Source organism: Artemia franciscana, chromosome 10 (assembly GCF_032884065.1).
Source record: "Artemia franciscana chromosome 10, ASM3288406v1, whole genome shotgun sequence".
NCBI classification, from domain to species: Eukaryota; Metazoa; Arthropoda; class Branchiopoda; order Anostraca; family Artemiidae; genus Artemia; species Artemia franciscana.
The window spans coordinates 12788099-12807083 of record NC_088872.1 but is presented as its reverse complement, the minus strand read 5'-3'; the positions used below and the strand labels follow the sequence as shown (position 1 = coordinate 12807083).

The 18985-nt window shown below is 33.8% G+C and overlaps 1 protein-coding gene across 1 annotated transcript in view; it reads right to left on the bottom strand.

Annotated features, from left to right (window-relative positions):
- The window catches only part of LOC136031800 (rab proteins geranylgeranyltransferase component A 1-like), a 59673-nt gene extending 41988 nt beyond the window's left edge, over window positions 1-17685 (bottom strand). Inside the window, exons 1-3 of the mRNA XM_065711596.1 lie at window positions 17522-17685; window positions 10498-10564; window positions 5322-5504 (exon numbers count right to left, since the gene is read on the bottom strand). Of these exons, the coding sequence (XP_065567668.1) occupies window positions 5322-5504; window positions 10498-10564; window positions 17522-17573 (302 nt within the window). The 5' untranslated portion in view covers window positions 17574-17685. The remainder of the gene's footprint in view (window positions 1-5321; window positions 5505-10497; window positions 10565-17521) is intronic.
- Window positions 17686-18985: the final 1300 nt, after the last annotated feature.

Sequence of the window (18985 nt, the reverse complement as noted above, 5' to 3'; positions counted from 1 at the left end):
AAAAGGGAGAACTGTGGCAAAGAGTCAAACTTTGGCGTAAAGAGCGAGGGATTGCGGAGGGGACAACCCATTTCATATACGGAGTAATTTCTGTTCGTTTGAAGTTTTAATGTCGCTCCTTACTTTCACCTAAAAAAATACAAGTTTTTTTTATCTAATTTCTGAACGTTTTTGAATTAATGCATGTTTGATTTTGGCTCTCCGCACATAAATTATTAAAATGAAATTTGCATATTAATTCTTTTTTTTGGCTAAATGGCTTTCTCTTAGTTTTGATCAGACAATTTTGAGAAATAAGGGATGGGGAAGAAGCCCTTTTGCCCTCCAATTTTTCGGTTACTTAAAAGGGCAACTAGAACTTTTAATTTTTAACGAACGTTTTTATTAGTAAAAAATATACGTAACTTAAGAATTAACTTACATAACAAACTTTTATATTCTTATATTCTTATTATGTATATGAGGGGGTTTGTCCCCTCGTTAATACCTCGCTCTTTACACTAAATCTTAAGTTTTGTCCCAATTCTTCAAGAATAACCCCTGAATCAGAAAGGCTGTAGAATAAATAGTTTAAATTGCTAAAAATACTTTAGCATAAAGATCGAGGTATTTATCTCCTCCTAAATTCCTTGCTCTTTATGCTAAAGTATTTTTAGAACCCCTCATACGCGTAATAATCTCTGTTCGTTTTAAGTTTTAATGCTACTCCTTACTTTCAATTGAAAAAAACTTTTTCATGATTATTTTTCATTGTTTTTTTTTATAGTAATGCTAGAAAATCCCGCACCCTTTTCATTGAATTTCTCTTCCCCCATGACATATTCCTCCAAGGAAAGATCCTCCCACATAGCCCCCTCGCCTCAACCCCCCCCCCCCAAAAAAAATCCCACTGAAAACGTCTGTACGCTTCCCAATAACCATTACTGTATGTAAACACTGGTAAAAGTTTGTAACTTGCAGCCCCTCCCCCAGGGACTGTGGGGGAGTAAGTCACCCCCAAAGACAGTTATTATGGTTTTTGACTATGCGGAAAAAATGGCTATCTCAAAATTTTGATCCGTTGACTTTGGGAAAAAATGAGCGTGGGAGGGGGCCTAGGTGCCCTCCAATTTTATTGGTCACTTAAAAAGGGCAATAGAACTTTTCATTTCCGCTAGAATGAGCCCTCTTACGACATTCTAGGACCACTTGGTCGATACGATGACCCCTGGAAAAAAAAATAAATAAACACGCACCCGTGATGTGTCTTCTGGTAAAAAATACGAAATTCCACATTTTTGTAGATAGGAGCTTGATAGGTAGATAGGAGAATTTTAGCTATAGGGTTCTCTGATACGCTGAATGCGATGGTGTGATTTTCGTTAAGATTCTATGACTTTTAGGGGGTGTTTCCCCCTATTTTCCAAAATGAGGCAAATTTTCTCAGGCTCGTAACTTTTGATGACAAAGACTAAATTTGACGAAACTTATATATTTAAAATCAGCATGAATCTGATTCTTTTGATGTATATTTTAGCATCAAAATTCCGTTTTTTTTTAGTTTCGTTTACTAGTGAGCCGGGTCGCTCCTTACTACAGTTCGTTACCACGAACTGTTTGATGTCACACAAAATCCTTCATATTTTCATAGTCGACCAATTCGACGCAATACATCCCCCCCTCTTTCTCTCTCTACTGATAGACCTGAGACTAAGATTTCTGCAAATAAAAAGTATTGTCCGCAACTAATAATTTAACTTGCTTCTACCACTGAGAGATATCTTATGTGATTTGCTCCACGTTTTATTTGACATTTTAATGGAAACGCTTAAGGAAGTATTTAATGTTTGATTTAGATGGTTTTATGGATTTATTTAAAATTTTATAAAGTTTATTTGTTAGTATATTTATGACGTAGCTGCGCTGGTGTAATCTGCTTTAATTAATAAAGCATCATTCGTCAAAGTAAATTTTGCAAACGGTAAACAATTCAATGGATGTTGAACATTCGATCTTTGATAATAATAATACAGAATTTCACCTGATTGCCAAAATTTTGGTTATACGCCTAATTGATTTACTTGAAACGCGCCACTAACTTTGTGTTACGAAATATCTTGGACATGAAAGTTTTGTAAGCAATCCAAATAAAGTTCTTTGCACATGCAGGCAACATTACTATATAATTAAGCTAAAATATAATACACTGATACTCAAATTCGGCCTTAAAAAGATGTTCGCAGACCATAGCCACGGCGAAAGCAGCTCCAATAAGAGCCTTCATATAGGTACGATCTCCCTACAAAATATTTTAAGTATTTGTCTTACCCTTTACTAATTATTTATCTCTTTTTATACAACTCAAAATCGAGCTGCTCAGGACTATAAGTCAGGTCAAGGCTCTTTAGGGCAAACATAAGATATTCAGATAATTTTGTGAGAGGAGCAGGGGGGGGGGCTAAAACCCAAGAATGTGCAGTTTAAGGCCTGATTTTTCCGATTGTCCAAGCGAAAAACTCTTCACAGGACCAGTCTTAATGCGTTCCTGTCCTCGAAACGAAGAAAAAAATCGTAAAGAAAAGAAAACGATTATAAAACAGTCAATTTTTATATCTGTCCACCAAATCAAATTTCGTAACTTATTTCTTTTAATATTATGCATGGCAAGCGATTAGCCTTTAAAAAAGCTTTAAATAAAATGAATTGAAATACCATTTTCTATCGTATTTTTGTTCAGTTACCCTTTCACCTTTACATTGAAAGGGTTTCCTTATTTTAGTCTTAATGTTAGTTTTAAGGTTTAGTTTTTTATCTGTATTTTTTATTCTGACGGTCAAATGAACGGTCGATTGCGATACCTGCACATTTTTCTTCTATTTTTCACTGACTGTTTTATCCTCGTTTTCTTCTCTTTACTAATATTTTTCTTCGTTTTGTCATGCGTAGCCAGTGTGGTCTCAGAGATTATTGACCCTGTCCTCTAAGCACATGTACGACTGCAGTTGTTTTTATATCCTTCCTTGCATTAGGAACCTCGTCCTTAATGCTTAGAACCGCCAATACCTGTGTTTGATATCTGCTTAGCCCAAGAGCACAATTTAAAGGAGTTATGAGGCCAAATATTCGATTTGCCAAATATTAAATTTTCCAGGGCGTCCATTTTATTGTGAATAGATGAAACATCCCAGCTGAGTGTGACCTGCTGACATAACAAATCAGGAGATTGGGCTCGTGCTCGCTGAGCACAAGAGTACAATTCAAGGGAGTTATAAAGCCATGTCGTAAATATCTTTTTCTGAACGATCTACAAATAATTTAAATGAGAATTAAGGTAAAAAAAAAACCTTTTAGATCACAAAAAAAAAACTATCTAGACTCATAGTGAAGCCAGATGGGTCATTTCCTAGGCCTCTCCCCATAAAAAAAGGAAAAAGTTTCAATAGTTTCCCATGACCTAATTTGGCCTATTAATCCATTCCTAAGAGCTTTATTCACTTAGCTGTTTTGAAGGAGTTACTTATTAGTTTAGAAGGTGAAAAATTGCACAAGGCTACCCAACCAAAAATGTTAAACTTTATGAAAGGCCAGTGCTCTATAGAGAGGGAATGGAGGGGTATTAAAACTTTAGATAAAATTCAAGACGGTGGGGATACTGTCATCTTACAAAGTAGTTGAGTGAGATTAAGGTAAACAAAAATTTCAGGATTAGATCCTCGGGCTATGCCTAAACTATACCCAGAAAAGTGTTTTAAAGCTCCTAAAAAATCTTACATTATTACTCTCACAAACTCTCTATGTACCACATTTTCAATGTTGCTTCCAGTTTCTTGGCTATATACGAGCTACTAACGCTTTTACTTAAATGGTGTGGGTAATAAGATTGGGAACTGGCGCTAGTGTCGAAAAAAACTACCAACGCTATCTGGCGTTTGGCGACGCTTGGAATTTTCCCAGTGTATTAATAAAAATAGTTAATCTTATTAGTGGAATTGGTAAAATTAGGATAGTAATAACTAAGTTTCGCCAGACGCTTGATGGCGTTGATAGTTTTTTATTTTTTGACACTAGCGCAAGTTTCTACTCATATAAGTTACCCATACTCTGTGGTTGTACTCATAAAAAATTAAGTTCAAAACCCTGATCAATACAAACAGTGAATATGTTGCTCGTATAATTTAAATCTTACAGGGCTGAAAAATTAAACATCATAAAATTATATAAATAGTTTTTTTTTATCTTTAAATATTCCAATATCACAAGATCTCTGCTGTCTTAACCAAAATTTTGAGGAATGTTTTTACGATAAATACATTTTTCATTTTCCTTTTTTATGTTGGCAAATAACAACAAGGATCTCATTTATTTCATTCCTCGTGCAATTCGGACGTCGTTATTCCCTCAATAATGCAAAATACGGCGTACTACCTTCTATATTTTTCATTACATGCTCAAGCGATGACACTAAGGAATTTTTTTTTTTTTTAACTATTTTGTAAACTTTCAAAAACTATAATGAATATTTTGCAAAAACGGCTCTTTTGGAAAGTGAGAAGTAGTTTCTTTTGTCTGTGTTTTCTTTAAATTTTCTTTTGTTACTCCACTTTATTACAATGTAAGCAAATCAAAATATATTATTGTTATTATTATAGTAGAAAATCAATAGAGGACAAGCAGTACAAAGGATTAAAAACTAAATGAATGAAGGATCTACAAAGAAAAACATTAAATTACATCAATTACTCTATATATTTTTTCTCAAAAAATTTTCAAGGAATAAAATAAGCATCAGCAGCGGCAATCAAAAGGCGTTCTATGATATTTTCACAATGATGTAATGATGTAAAATGATTACAATGATGTAAAACTCATTGCCTGCCAAAAGGAAAATGCAATCAGTTAGTCTAATCCATTTTTACCTTCAAGTGCCATACTCTAAATATATTTTAAAACTTCTGTTGTTTTTTTTATTCAAAATGTGTATATTCTCTTATTTCAAATATAAAAATAATTGGAGAGCTTTTGATAACAAAATATTTTTTCTATTGGAAAAAAATTGAAATATAAACTGAAATAAACTTAAAACATAATATATAACAAAATATTTAATGGTAAAATATTCTAAAAATTATCTCAAAATAATTACATTTAAAACATTAACTAAAGATTATATTTTGTTCAGATTTCCAACCAGATTCTATTTGCTATACCTTGGATACCTAAAAGAATAGAACTGACCCTTCATAAAAAAAAGTTTTTTTTCCCTTTTTATTCTCTAGTGGGGAATTTATGTTATGCAGTGTAACCCTTGTGAATTATAATAGTAGCTATGCTGATATACTTACGGGACATGCCACTGTTTCTCAACATTCGTGTAAGGGCTAACATATTGCAAGGGTACAAATTTTCGTCCATTAATATTAGCAGGGGCCGCACTTTCCGTTGTTTTGGATTCCTTTTGGGCTTCGGCCCACTTCTCGAGGCCATCTAGAGTATGAGAAGACCACTCGCCACCGTAGTAATCATTACTAAAACATAAGAATATTTTCAGGAAATACAAGCACAAATCACAAAAATTTTCTTTGGGAGGATGGGGTCGAAACATGACGAATTTTTGGGTCATATTTTCAATTTTTCAGGAGGCTCTGGACTAGTCTCAGGGAAGATATGGCCCTAGTATCGTTGTATCTAACAAAAGCGAATAATAGGAGGTAGATTATTGTTGATATTCAACAGATAATGATCAGCAATAATGACAACCTCCAGGCGTGGTTATTACTACTTATACTTTTTGGTGTATTTTTTTTAACCAAAAATTTAATAGAATACTAAGGGCTTGGAATTATTTATCTTCACTGATCCACCTTGACTTCAGTGATGGCTGGTTCGCTAAAACTGTTAACCACTGATCTAGATGGTTAACTGGCATAACTTGACCCCACTAATACCACCACTACTCCTAAGAACTTGCTGCAACACCAATCCACCTCAGCTCCACACATCTGCGCACGCTCTTCCTCCACGCCAGTCTATTCAAGTCCCTAAACTACCGAGATTCTTTACCTCCTCCCAAGAAAATCTAGTTTCCTTTAAACTCCTCCTTAGGACCATTCTGGCCCTCTTTGGGGACGATCTGCTTTTCGTTTAGCCCTATATGGATGACAAAAAAGAACGATCTTTGGCAATTCGCCATCTATAATCTGCAAAACATATCCTAGCCATCCAAGCCTTTCTTTCATCACCAATGCAACAGCACAAACGCGTAAAAAAAAAAAAAAGAAAGAAAGAGATAGAAGGAGAAAAGGAAGACTGTTTTCCAACATTAGTAATTAATATAGTTCAGTACTTGAATGAGGCCTTAACCCTACTCATCCAATCAATCACATAGGTCAAACAGCATAGCCATACACAATCAACCATAAAGAATAATCCATGGACAGGCAGTCGCGTCGTAAGTAAGTATAAGTCGTCATTTACCAAATATTAAAACAGTAAAAAAAAGACAAATAATTCAGAGGCAACAACCCAACACAAGGGCTCATCAGGAGAATACACACTTGCCTATAGGGTTTCGGCACTTTAAATTCCCTACCCTACCCTACCATTCATAAACAAATATTTTGGGAAACATTTAACCCTCCTGCGTCTTTCTGGTACCGAAATTTCAGAATCATACCTAAATACTGTCATCACTGTAGCTTCCAATGTTCTATCTTGGAATGCTCCTTACTACAGTTCGTTACCACGAACTGTTTGACTTGACGCTCATTAAAAACGAAGATTTTTTAAAAAATAAATAATTCTTGTATCAAACAGTTCGTGGTAAAGAACTGTAGTAAGGAGCGACCCGGCTCAATAGTAAACGAAACTCTAAAAAACGGAATTTCAATGCTAAAAGAGATATCAAAAGAATTGGATTTTTACGCTGATTTCAAATATATAAGTTTCATCAAATTTAGTCTTTGTCATCAAAAGTTACGAGCCTGAGAAAATTTGCCTTATTTTGGAAAATAGGGGGAAACATCCCCTAAAAGTCATAGGATCGTAACGAAAATCACACCATCGCATTCAGCGTATCAGAGAACCCTGTAGAAAAAATTTCAAGGTCCAATCTACAAAAATGTGGGATTTCGTATTTTTTGCCAGAAGACAAATCACGGGTGCGTTTTTATTTGTTTTTTTTTTTTACCGGGGGTCATCGTATCGACCAAGTGGTCCTAGAGTGTTGCAAGAGGGCTCATTCTAACGGAAATGAAAAGTTCTAGTGCCCTTTTTAAGTGACCAAAAAAATTGGAGGGCACCTAGGCCCCCTCCCACGCTCATTTTTTTCCCAAAGTCAACGGATCAAAATTTTGAGATAGCCATTTTGTTCCGCATAGTCGAAAACCATAGTAACTATGTCTTTGGGGATGACTTACCCCCCCCCCCCCCCACAGTCCCTGGGGGAGGGGCTGCAAGTTACTAACTTTGACCAATGTTTACATGCAGTAATGGTTATTGGGAAGTGTACCGACGTTTTCAGGGGATTTTTTTGTTTGGGTGTGGGGTTCAGGGGAGGGGGCTATATGGGAGGATCTTTCCTTGGAGGAATATTTCATGGGGGAAGAGAAATTCAATGAAAAGGGCGCAGGATTTTCTAGCATTACTATTTAAAAAAAAACAATGAAAATATAAACATGAAAAAGTTTTTTCAATTGAAAGTAAGGAGAAGCATTAAAACTTAAAACTAACAGAGATTATTACGCATATGAGGGGTTCTAAAAATACTTTAGCATAAAGGGCGAGGTATTTAGAAGAAGATATTTACTTCGCTCTTTATGCTAAATTATTTTTAGTAATTTCAACTATTTATTCTACGGTCTTTCTGATTCAGGGGTCATTCTTAAAGAATTTGGACAAAACTTAAGATTTAGTGTGAAGAGCGGGGTATTAACGAGGGGACCCCCCTCATATATATAATCAAAAATACAAGAATATAAAAGTTTGTTACGTAAGCTAATTCTTAAGTTACGTATATTTTTTACTAATAAAAACGTTCGTTAAAAATTAAACGTTCCAGTTGCCTTTTTAAGTAACCGAAAAATTGGAGGGCAACTAGGCCTCCTTCCCCACCCCTTATTTCTCAAAATCGTCTGATCAAAACTAAGAGAAAGCCATTTAGCCAAAAAAAGAATTAATATGCAAATTTCATTTTAATAATTTATGTACGGAGAGCCAAAATCAGACAAGCATTAATTCAAAAACTTTCAGAAATTAAATAAAAAAAACAAGTTTTTTGAAATGAAAGTAAGGAGCGACATTAAAACTTAAAACGAACAGAAATTACTCCGTATATGAAAGGGGCTTTTCCTCCTCGACACCCCGCTCCTTGCGCTAAAGTTTGATTCTTTCTCGCGACTCTACTTTTTAAAGCAATAAAAAACTTTAGCGTAAAGAGCGGGTGTCGAGGAGGAAAAGCCCCTGTCATATACGGAGTAATTTTTGTTCGTTTTAAGTTTTAATGTCGCTCCTTACTTTCATTTCAAAAAACTTGTTTTTTTTTTATTTAATATTTTAAAAGACCCTTACTGGATTTGAGGGACTCTGTTGTCTGATTCCGTGTGTTTTTTCTTCACTTGGCACTCGTTAAAAAGTGAATTTTTTTTGTTAAATAAATAATCCTTGTATCTTTCAAAAGAGCTTTACGGAATTAGAGTTGTCTGATTCCGTATGGTATTTTCTTTACTTGGCTATCATTTAAAAGTGAGAATTTTTTGTTAAATAAATAATTCTTGTGTCTTTTAAAAGAGCTTTACGGGGTTTGAGAGACTGTTGCCTGACTCTGTTTCTTTTTTTTTTAACTCTTTTGCCTGATTCCGTATAGTTTTTTCTTTACTTGACGCTCATTAAAACGAGGCTTTTTGGTAAATAAATAATTCTTGTATCTTTTAAAAGACCCTTACGGGGTTAGAGAGACTCTGTTGCCTGTTTCCGTGTGGGTTTAATCTTTACTTGGCACTCATTAAAAAACAAAGATTTTTTGTTATATAAATAATTCCTGTATCTTTTAAAAGAGCTTTACAGGGTTTGGGAGACTGTAGCCATCATTTTTTTAAAACGGAGATTTTTCGTTAAATCAATAATTCTAGTATCTTTTAAAAGGGCTTTAAAGGGATTTAAGAGACTCTGTTGTCTGATTCCGTGTGTTTTTTTTCCTTTACTTTGCGCTCATTAAAAAGCATAGATTTTAGTTAAATACATAATTCTCGTACCTTTTAAGGGCTTTGCGGGGTTTCAGAGACTCTGTTGCCTGATTCTGTGAGTTATTTTCTTTACTTGGCGCTCATTAAAAAGCATAGATTTTAGTTAAATAAATAATTATCGTATCTTTTAAGGGCTTTGCGGGGTTTCAGAGACTCTGTTGCCTAATTCTGTGAGTTATTTTCTTTACTTGGCGCTCATTAAAAAGCAAGGATTTTTGTTAAATAAATAATTCTTGTATCGTTTAAAAGTTTCACGGGGTTTGAGAGACTGTTGCTTGATTCCGTGTGCTTTTTTCTTTACTTAGCGCTACTGTCAGTACCAGATTCCCCCCTCTGCCCCCCCCCACGGTTCCACAGCTCAGATTACTCCAATTCTGATCCGAGTTCCACCTTTTCCAGGATTTTTTAAAGTGGAATTGCTTTGTTTCTTTTCTCGTTCTTATCTTCCAACCAAAGTTGTTTGACTTTTTCCCAAAAATACCAATATCAAAGCGGAATTGCTTGTTTTTCCTTTCTCATCCCTTAGTTTCAACCCGGGTTGTTTGACTTTTTTCCCGTGAGATAGCAATACCAAAGCAGGGACACACACATACAAGCGCTCGCGCAATGAAAATGAAGCAAGTGACAGAATAATACACGAAAGGCACATGAATCTTTACTTAGGGTTGCCTCTGACTGTTAAGAAATTAATGCACCACAGGAAAGCAGTATGGCTCTGAAATTGGGAGGATATATGAAAATTTGTTTTGTGTAGCGCTAAACCGCCTGGTTATCTCATAATTTCCGTTCGATAAAATTTACATCCTATCCAGGCCAAAAGCACAAAATAACAAAAATAGGCATTGTAATGTGGCATAATCTATTTTTTTTCTTGAAAACACCAAAAAATTTAAGTTTCCATTCGAATGAGCCGTTTCCTATTTCAAAACCAAAGGCTTGTGGAAACAAAACAAGCACAAGAAAAGAGCTCATAAAGGCCAAGTATTCGTTAAATTTTGTAGGGTCCTTTGGATCAATCCTAGTGGTATTTACTTTAAATCCTTCCTCCTACATGCATTTTTATCAAAAGGAATTTCTATCTTGAAATCTATCCACATGCCCTCACTCAGGAACTGTTTGGGAAAAGAGCACCAAAATCAGTATATTCGGAACTAAAACCTCCCTTATTTTGAACTCCAGATCCCATCCCCTAAGCAAGAACCTTAGACGCAGGCTCTATCTACTTCAGCCGAATATATACAAAAAAAGCATATAAAATAATCCCATAATGAATACTTACGCATCCAAATGCAATGTCAACTTATCTATACGTTGGAAGGCGCCTGCTATTATGCTTTCAACCAAACCTAAAAAAATTTAAATGTTTGAATTCTTAAAGGATACTTTGTTTTTTGGACATAAGAGCTTAACGCAGAGCCAGAATAAGGAGAATAAGATGTTTGACCGCCATGCAGGTGCTGAGGTAGCAAGGGTGGCAAGATTTGTCAGACAATTTTGTTTTTGCTTCAATTTCTAGTCTAATTCATAAGTTTTAGGAAGAGCTACTCAACAATTCTGATCACTGAAAAATGAATTTTCTTAAATATAAAAATAATGTGAAGCAAGGCTATGATAACAATGGTGTGTCATTGCCACAACTAAATACTCAAAACAAATTGAACTAACCAGTTTGATTAGATCTTGTACCTTATTCGCGATAAAAGTTTGATTTGGCTCGACTTTGGTTTGTTTTGGACTAGTTTATGTGATTGCGCCTTGGATTTCGAACTACCCCAATACAAAAAGTTAAGGCCTGTTTTATTTGGAAAGTTTCTTTCCACTTCATTCCTTACTTTTTACGTTTAAGTGGGATTAACTAACTTTAGTTAAATAGAAAGAAATATGCAAGTTTACTTCTTTTATTAAAAAAAAATTCCTTAATAAAAGAAGAAAAATTTGTCATTTCCTCTTTCAGTGATGGTTCGAGCCCCTCATGCATAATCATAATTAGGGGCAAAATCATAATTATCCCTCCCCCTGTCTCCCACAAAATTTCCGGGCCAAATTAAATTTTCATTTATTAACAAAGTAGTTTTCAACTCATTAATTAATTAACAATTTATTTTTGATTATTTTTAATTTATTATTTAAATTATTCAATAATTATAATATATTTATCGTGAGTTAATATTTTTTTATTTATTTCTATTTTACTAGTTAATTGACAATGAATAATTATTTTTGTTTATTAAGTGTGCCCTCTTTTTTTTTTAATAAAAATAGAATTTCAACATTAATTGGTTATAACCGTTATATTATTTATTAGAAATTTTGCGCCCACTAAAATTTCTACACATGAGCAAGTCCCCCCTCTGTCACCTCCTAAAACCGCCTCTGCTTCAGTTGACTAAAGTTAGCATACTTCCTTAATAAAATATAGAAAGTGAAGAATAAAATGAAATCAGGCTTTACTTAATGAAACAGGCTTTTAGGTTGGATTTGATCTTCTGAATTTGACACCCGAGACTTGTTTTATTAAGAAAGGCTCAGACCCTTCATTCTTCACTTTCCACGTTTTTTGTTCTATCAAGAACCATTCTTTACCTTTCCAACAAAGTTAAGGAGTGATAGGAAGCCGCAACACTAGTAAGTTCTTATCATTCCTTGACTTGGTTTGACCAGGAAGAAATATATACTGAATAAAACAAGAAAAGTTGGACACTCAGAAACTAAAACCCAACAAATCCTGCCAAAAGGATTCTTTCGAAATCCAGGACATATTTGAATGCCTGAATACCTTTTTTGACCCGGATACAATGAGGCAGACATGCATAAAACGTAAAAGGGTCGCCACTGAGATCGTTGGTCGTAAGATTACTCAAAGAAGCCCTTGATGTCACAAAAAAAAACTGTATAAATCATTGAACAACCTAGAAAAACGCGATTGGCTGGAGATATGCCATCGTACAGGCGATTAACCAGGATTAGGACAAACTCATTCACTGAGACAAGCGACAATCTGTTGATAAAAAAAACCCGATGAGTTAGAAGATACAGCACAAAGAAGTGACATCATATCGCTTTTCAAGCCTGTCAGAGACTTAAGCAAGGGGAAACCTCCAAATATAAGAGCAGGTAAGTCCGTCATAATTCTCGAAGACTAAATCGACCAACAAGAGAGATGAAAGGAGCACTTCACAAAGCTACTAAACGCCAAAAGAGTATACCTCAACCCTGACCTAAGTGCGTCCGCTCGTCAAATAACACGCGTAAATCTCCCAGAACCTAATCCTCTTTCTCTAGAAGAAAAGAATGCTCTAATAGAATGAAAAATAACAAAGCGGCAGGAGCCTGTGGGATCACCGAAAAGATGCTAGAATTCGCAGGACCAACGATGCTACTATGGCTCTAAATACTCTTCTCCTTTGTTTAGATAACATAACTGATTCCAAAATATTAAGAGGGAAGAGATAATATTCCCTCGGCGGAAGCGCAAAGGTATCCGAAGTCATTGCCTGAACTATAGAGGAATCATCTTCTGCCGGTTCCTGGCAAATTATTTGACATGACGTTGATTGATAGAAGTGCCCAATTCATCCAAGCACCACCCGATTCAACAAGCCGGTTTCATGCCCAACAGATACTACCGAGCAGATTTTCACTGCAGGCCAGGGCATTGAGAAAGACTGTTAGTTCCAGCGCACAGCCTACATTGCCTTTGAAACAAAAACATCATTTAAACTGAATTATAACAAAGCAGGCATTTAATAGGCTAAACTAAAGGAACTTATGGATCCAAAGCTATACAAGAAAAACTTTTCAAGTGAAAGACTTCTAATAATTTACCTTCACATAAGGGGAAATTACACAAGATCCCTACAAGATTTTCTTTTATACATTTAAGGACATTTTTGTCCCTAAAATTATAAACAAGTTCATTAATTCCACTAGAAACATAAGAACTACTAAAAAAAATCACAAAATGAATATTTGAGAAACAATACTAACTTCCACAATCAGAAAAAGTTTCAATAACCAAATTGACTTCATAAGTTTCCTCTTAATAAAGATCTATTGCAGGATGCAGGAGCAGCAATAGCAACTGTACTCAATCCCCCTTTCCAATCCTACTTTTATGAGTGCTGTGAATTACACTGTGTTCCTGTTTGAAGTACAAGGTAACTGTGTTTATAACACTTTTTGGGATATTTGAGGCCTTCTTATCATCTGTGCAAGTGGCTTCGGCATTGTATTTCAAAGACTCCTCAAAATAGTTGGGACCATATTTTATCCTTTGTGTCCCCCCCCCCAACTTCTAAGACCAGGGCCTTAGTAAAACAATGAATAAGGGGAGCAATGCTGCTGGAGTCTCAAACCTTTTTTTGTGCAATTTATCACCAGAATTATGCTAATATTTTATAGTTGATACAAAAATACAATGCTAAAATGGATAGAGTAAATAAAAAAGCTTCCGAGAATTTTTAGATAAATACTTCTTGAAACAAAAACAAATCAAAACATGTAAAATTTAAGTTTTAAGCTAGCAAAGGCCAAAAATGCAAGAAATCTATCAGTCGGATGCCTTTTAAAATAAAAATTGGATCAGATTCAGTTGTTTTGGCTAGGAAGGTATAAGGGATTATTTTTGGAAGGGTTCAGAACAAAAAGAAAGATCACATTTTTAGGCCAGTTTTTAGTTTTTCCAGGAGAATCCTTTTTACCCTTATTAATGTGGTGCCACAAATTTATCATGATGGAAGTTAGAAAAAAAAAACTTAGAAAAAAAGGAGTCTCTTGCCCCTTTGCAAGGGTACTATTGTAGAACACAAAAAGTGATTCAAATAAAGAAAAATTTAAAACCAAAAAAAGTACTTTGCCCTCCAACCTTCACTGGTCTTGAAAAAATAGGATCCTTCTTGTTAATAAACTTTCTCTTAATCAGCGAATAAAAAGGTTAAAGAATATCTATGTTGATTTATGTAATTTTTTTCTATGTATATATTTCTGAAAAATCCGAAAATTAAACAAAAGAAGATACATAACGTAAATATAAAAAAATTTTGAAAGTAAACATAAAATAAACTTTTCAGCATAATATAGACAAAAGTACTACATTGAAATGTATATTTCACTTAATTTAAGAAACAAGTAGCATTTTCATTTCAAATTTATCCTTTCTAATTTCCATGTTCAGCTCTTAAGGGTTTATTTGATCTTAAATTATGACAAAAATTTCCTTATACAAAACCAAACAAATCTTTGAGGTCTAAAATAACATAGGCAATAGGGTAATGGCGCATATTTTTCTGAATTCTCGATTCAGATTCAGCTCCTTTACAATGTCTACCATCAAATATCTGTTAATTCGCAGACACTGGATGGATTTATATCAGAAGTCCAATTTTTCATAGAGATTCTTTAGTACTTTACCTAATCAGCCAATTTGCTGTTAGCTTGCAAAGCACGATTTGTAGTAAACAATTTTTATCAAGTTGGCAGAAACACAGCTAACATTAGAGGTCAAACATTAAACTATGTATAATCCAAAAAAAAAATATTTCAGCACTAATACATACTAAAAAGATTAAAACATAAAACACAAATTAATTATCTGGTTAACTGTTCCATTGTTTTCTAGTTGTTTTAAGCTGCTGCTCTAAATATGAATAAAGATACAATGCTTCCAATTGCATAGATCAAAAAAAGCTATCTTTAAACTGATGGCAACTAACATCAAGAATGCAAACTCTCAAGCTAAAACCCATGTTGCTTGTGGCAAAGTTGTTAACTTGGCTTGATTCAAGTTTAATGCAAGCATTTGTAGCAAGGGTTGGTTTCAGTATGCAAATAGGCTTTGTATTTTGCTTTGTTTAAGCAATATCAACAAAGAAACGGGGGTATTGATTGGGGAGGCAAAGGGGGCGTTTGCTCCCTCTACTAGATTTTTTCACTCTCTCATAAATTAACAAAAAAAAATCTGGCATTTTCATTAAAACATTTCCTTTTTTTGTATGTTCCATTAAAAAATCTAAATAAAACAGAAAAATTACCATCCTCCTTGATTTATAGAAAAGTATTTTGACCCCTATAATTTTGTAACTTTGTGCCACTGCAAGGGTTCAAGTTGCAAGGCTAATTCAAGATTAAATAAAAAAAACAAAAAAATAGTTTTTTTAACTGAAAGTAAGGAGCAACATTAAAACTTAAAACGAACAGAAATTACTCCATATATGAAATGGGTTGTCCCCTCTGCAATCCCTCACTCTTTATGCTAAAGTCTTTAATTGTTTTAAAAAGTAGATTTGTGGCAAAGAGTCAAAATTTATTGTAAAGAGTGAGTAAATTGTAAAACTGAATGAAGAATCAAGATTATCCAGACAGGATTGAGACAAGGATACAAAACATGATCTAAGACAGTGAGGGATTCCATTGGAAATGGTCAAAACTAAAGCTTCAAATAAGGTGGGATGAGCTAAAAGTTTGCCTGTGAGTCACCCTCAAATAATTTAGCCCGCAAAACAACTGCAGTAGGCATGCGGAGTAAAAAGTAAATTGATCATTATATTTGAAAAAACTTAATATTGGAGAATTGGGTAGTATATTCACCTTGTCCCTATATCAGCTATGGAATCTTGTATATAGTGGCCCTGGATTTTTCTAATTTTTCCAAATATGAATATTATAAGCCTGAATAGTTTAACCATAGAGTAAGATAACCAGCTCATCCTGGATTTAGACAACTAATCACTGTTATTTTATCAACTCTAGCTCTATGTTTTAAAAGAAGTTTACACAAAACCACTTACATTTGATGAGGTGTTCTTAGCGTCTTTGGATTGCTTGTTAAAAGTTGCTTTGTAACTTCTGCATATTCCTTCTTAATAGGCATCAATTGATGTATTCACTTTCGTTGTAGCTAAATTATGTTGAAAACTGCACATTTACAGTAAATGATTTGCTTTCATATTATTGACTTATAAATAAGTGAACATGGTAAATTTTTCACAGTTTATGTAATTGACTTACCAATAAAGTGAACATACTACTTGATGCCTTTTTTATGTTCTTTACAAATATAATAATCACTTCTACCATAAATTCCAATTTAAGCAATTTTTGACCTAACCTAACCTTATTATAAGTAATTTTTGTGCTGAGAAAATGTAGTATTATTTTCTTGAAAACAATGCTGAGAAAACATAGTATTATTTTGTAAAAAAAAACCAATAACTCATACTTTAATTGAAAATTTGTCATTTTTAAGAGCTCAAACAGTGCAAGCTCAAAAATTTGCAGTAGAAGCAATTATAATATTGATAAAGAACATAGAAAAGGCATTGAGTGGTATTTTCACTTTATTGTTAAGTCAATTATATGAACTGTGAAAAATTCACCTTGAACATACCACTATAGGCTATGCCATTTTTTATGCTCTTTCAGAATATAATAATTGCTTTAATTGCAAATTCATATTTAAGCCTTTTTTGAATCCTTGAAAATTGCCAAATATTTTCTAGTTTTTTGGCATAAAAAGGGCTTAAAACATTGGTTTCAACTTACTATTTGATTATAAATCCTTTTTTTTTAAAGTTGAATAGTCTATACAAAATTAAGTTGGATGAATATTCAAAACGATTTCTCCCTTTTTCTATCTGCTATGTTCCTTCTGTCAGATTTGATGTTTTTCTACATATAGGTGAAATAGCAGTTTTTAAGCAGCCTAAAAGAATGAGGAGAAAACATGGCAGTTTTTTTTTTTTTTTTATTACAACTTAATCTAGACAAATCAATGTTATAATGCAGAATCAATTGATTAACAATGGAATATTACATTTGAAACATATGTTATAAACCATTTTTATATCCAAAAATATAGAATGATTCTGTTATTTTCAAGGGTCCTAAAAGGGCTTAAAATTGAATTTGTGAGAAAAGCAAGTATTACATCAAGAAAGAGCATAAAAATGGCATCTATTGGTATGTTCACTTTATTTGTAAGTCAATAGACTTATATAAACAGCAAAATATTTACCCAATTTAGCCTACAATTGTACCCTGGCTCTACCAAACCTTCCTAAATAAAAATTTGCTAAGAGCACTTTTCAAAAAGCAAAATGACTAATTTTCAGAGAACTATTTCTGTCATAACATGGCTTAGTAGAGTCCCATCTTTTGATTCACTGCTTAGGCTATGTATAGGTTTTGGCTTAGCAGCATCCAATGACAAGGAATTGCAAGCCAACAGTAGGATATTAAATAGCCTACAAAAAGAACTTATAGAATTTCGTGCTTAAAACAGGAAACTGCAATTAATTGTCACTCACCAGTTCCAATAATAGTAATTTCACATTGATCAATATTCAGTTGCTCAGCCATGTTTCACTATTTTGATTCATGCGCTTTCTAAATTCCGCAAAAGAATATTCCGGTCCAGTTCAATCGTTTTTTGCTTGGGTGACCGAGCCCCGCCCAAGACGAGGACACGGGTTTCCAGGCTGTGAAGGTAAGAATACCTAGATAGCTCTGTATTATCAATTACCATTTTTTGCCAAAAATTGTGAAAACGTGAAGATATACAAAGTGTAGGGAATAATTATCTATTAAACTTAAGACCAACTAGGGCCACTTACAAAAAAAGAAAAAAATAGCACAAAAACAGATCAATCAGTAACAAACAAAAAACAATCACTAACAAAAAAAACAATTCATTCAAATAACTATGGGACATTTAAACATGTCAAAATTGTCGTGTGTAAATCATACTTGACCAAGTCAGCCAAAGTGGCAGAGAAAGGCGAAAAAGCAGCTCAGAAAGCATCAAAATGAGGGGTTATCCGAAGCAAATATCATTGTCTGAATAGAAAGAGAAGATTTTCTACACAGCTCAGAAAAAGATGGGAGGCCACCATCGACAAAAATTCCAGATGCACTACAATTCAAAGGAAGATTCTCAAAAATTTTAAGGCCAAACTTCCCCATTATTTCGGAGTTGCGCTATTTCAGATTAAAATAAATAGTGAAGCTAGTGACAAGGGCAGTAAAACTAGCCCAAAAAGGTGGATCTAGAGCAAAATCTTAAAGGGGGATCAATGTGGCAAGGGAGCCAGTAATTGAATAAATTTACAAGTTTATTTTTAAAAAAGGCAAGGAAAGAAAAAACAAACGAAAATGCCAGAAAAATCTTGAGGGGTGGTCTCCCTTGATCCACCTCAGCTAGCCTAGGACAGGGATACAAATTTCTTGGCTATGATGAGTAAATTAATTGGATAGTTCAATGTTACCAATTTCCATTTTTTGTGAAAACACGATGGAAAAATACAGATAGAAAACGCATAGAGATTCTCAAAAATTTGTAGCCAAATTTCGTCATTATTCTCGAGTCACACAATTTTAGAATTGAATAAAAAGGAAAACTTTCAACAATCTGAACACTCTTTTCTTATGGAAATTATTTCTTATGGCGACCTTAGAAGGGTCCACTACTGTTAGAAACTCGAAAATAATTTCAGAAAATTCCTGGCATTTTGTCATCATCTGTTTTTGTAGGTAATTTTTCCGAGATGATTATAAGATTATAATTATAAGATTATATGATTATAAGATGATTATAAGTACAAAAAGAGGCATCTAGCTTTTCAAGCCAGAAAGGACTCGCACGATTTAAAGTAAAATTTACTTCCCTACAAAGTAATTGTTTAATCAGTTGCGTAAGTTACTTTTTAAAGTTTTTCAAAATTATGTTAAGACCATAAGACAATTTATAATCAGAAATGGTCAATAAAGAATTT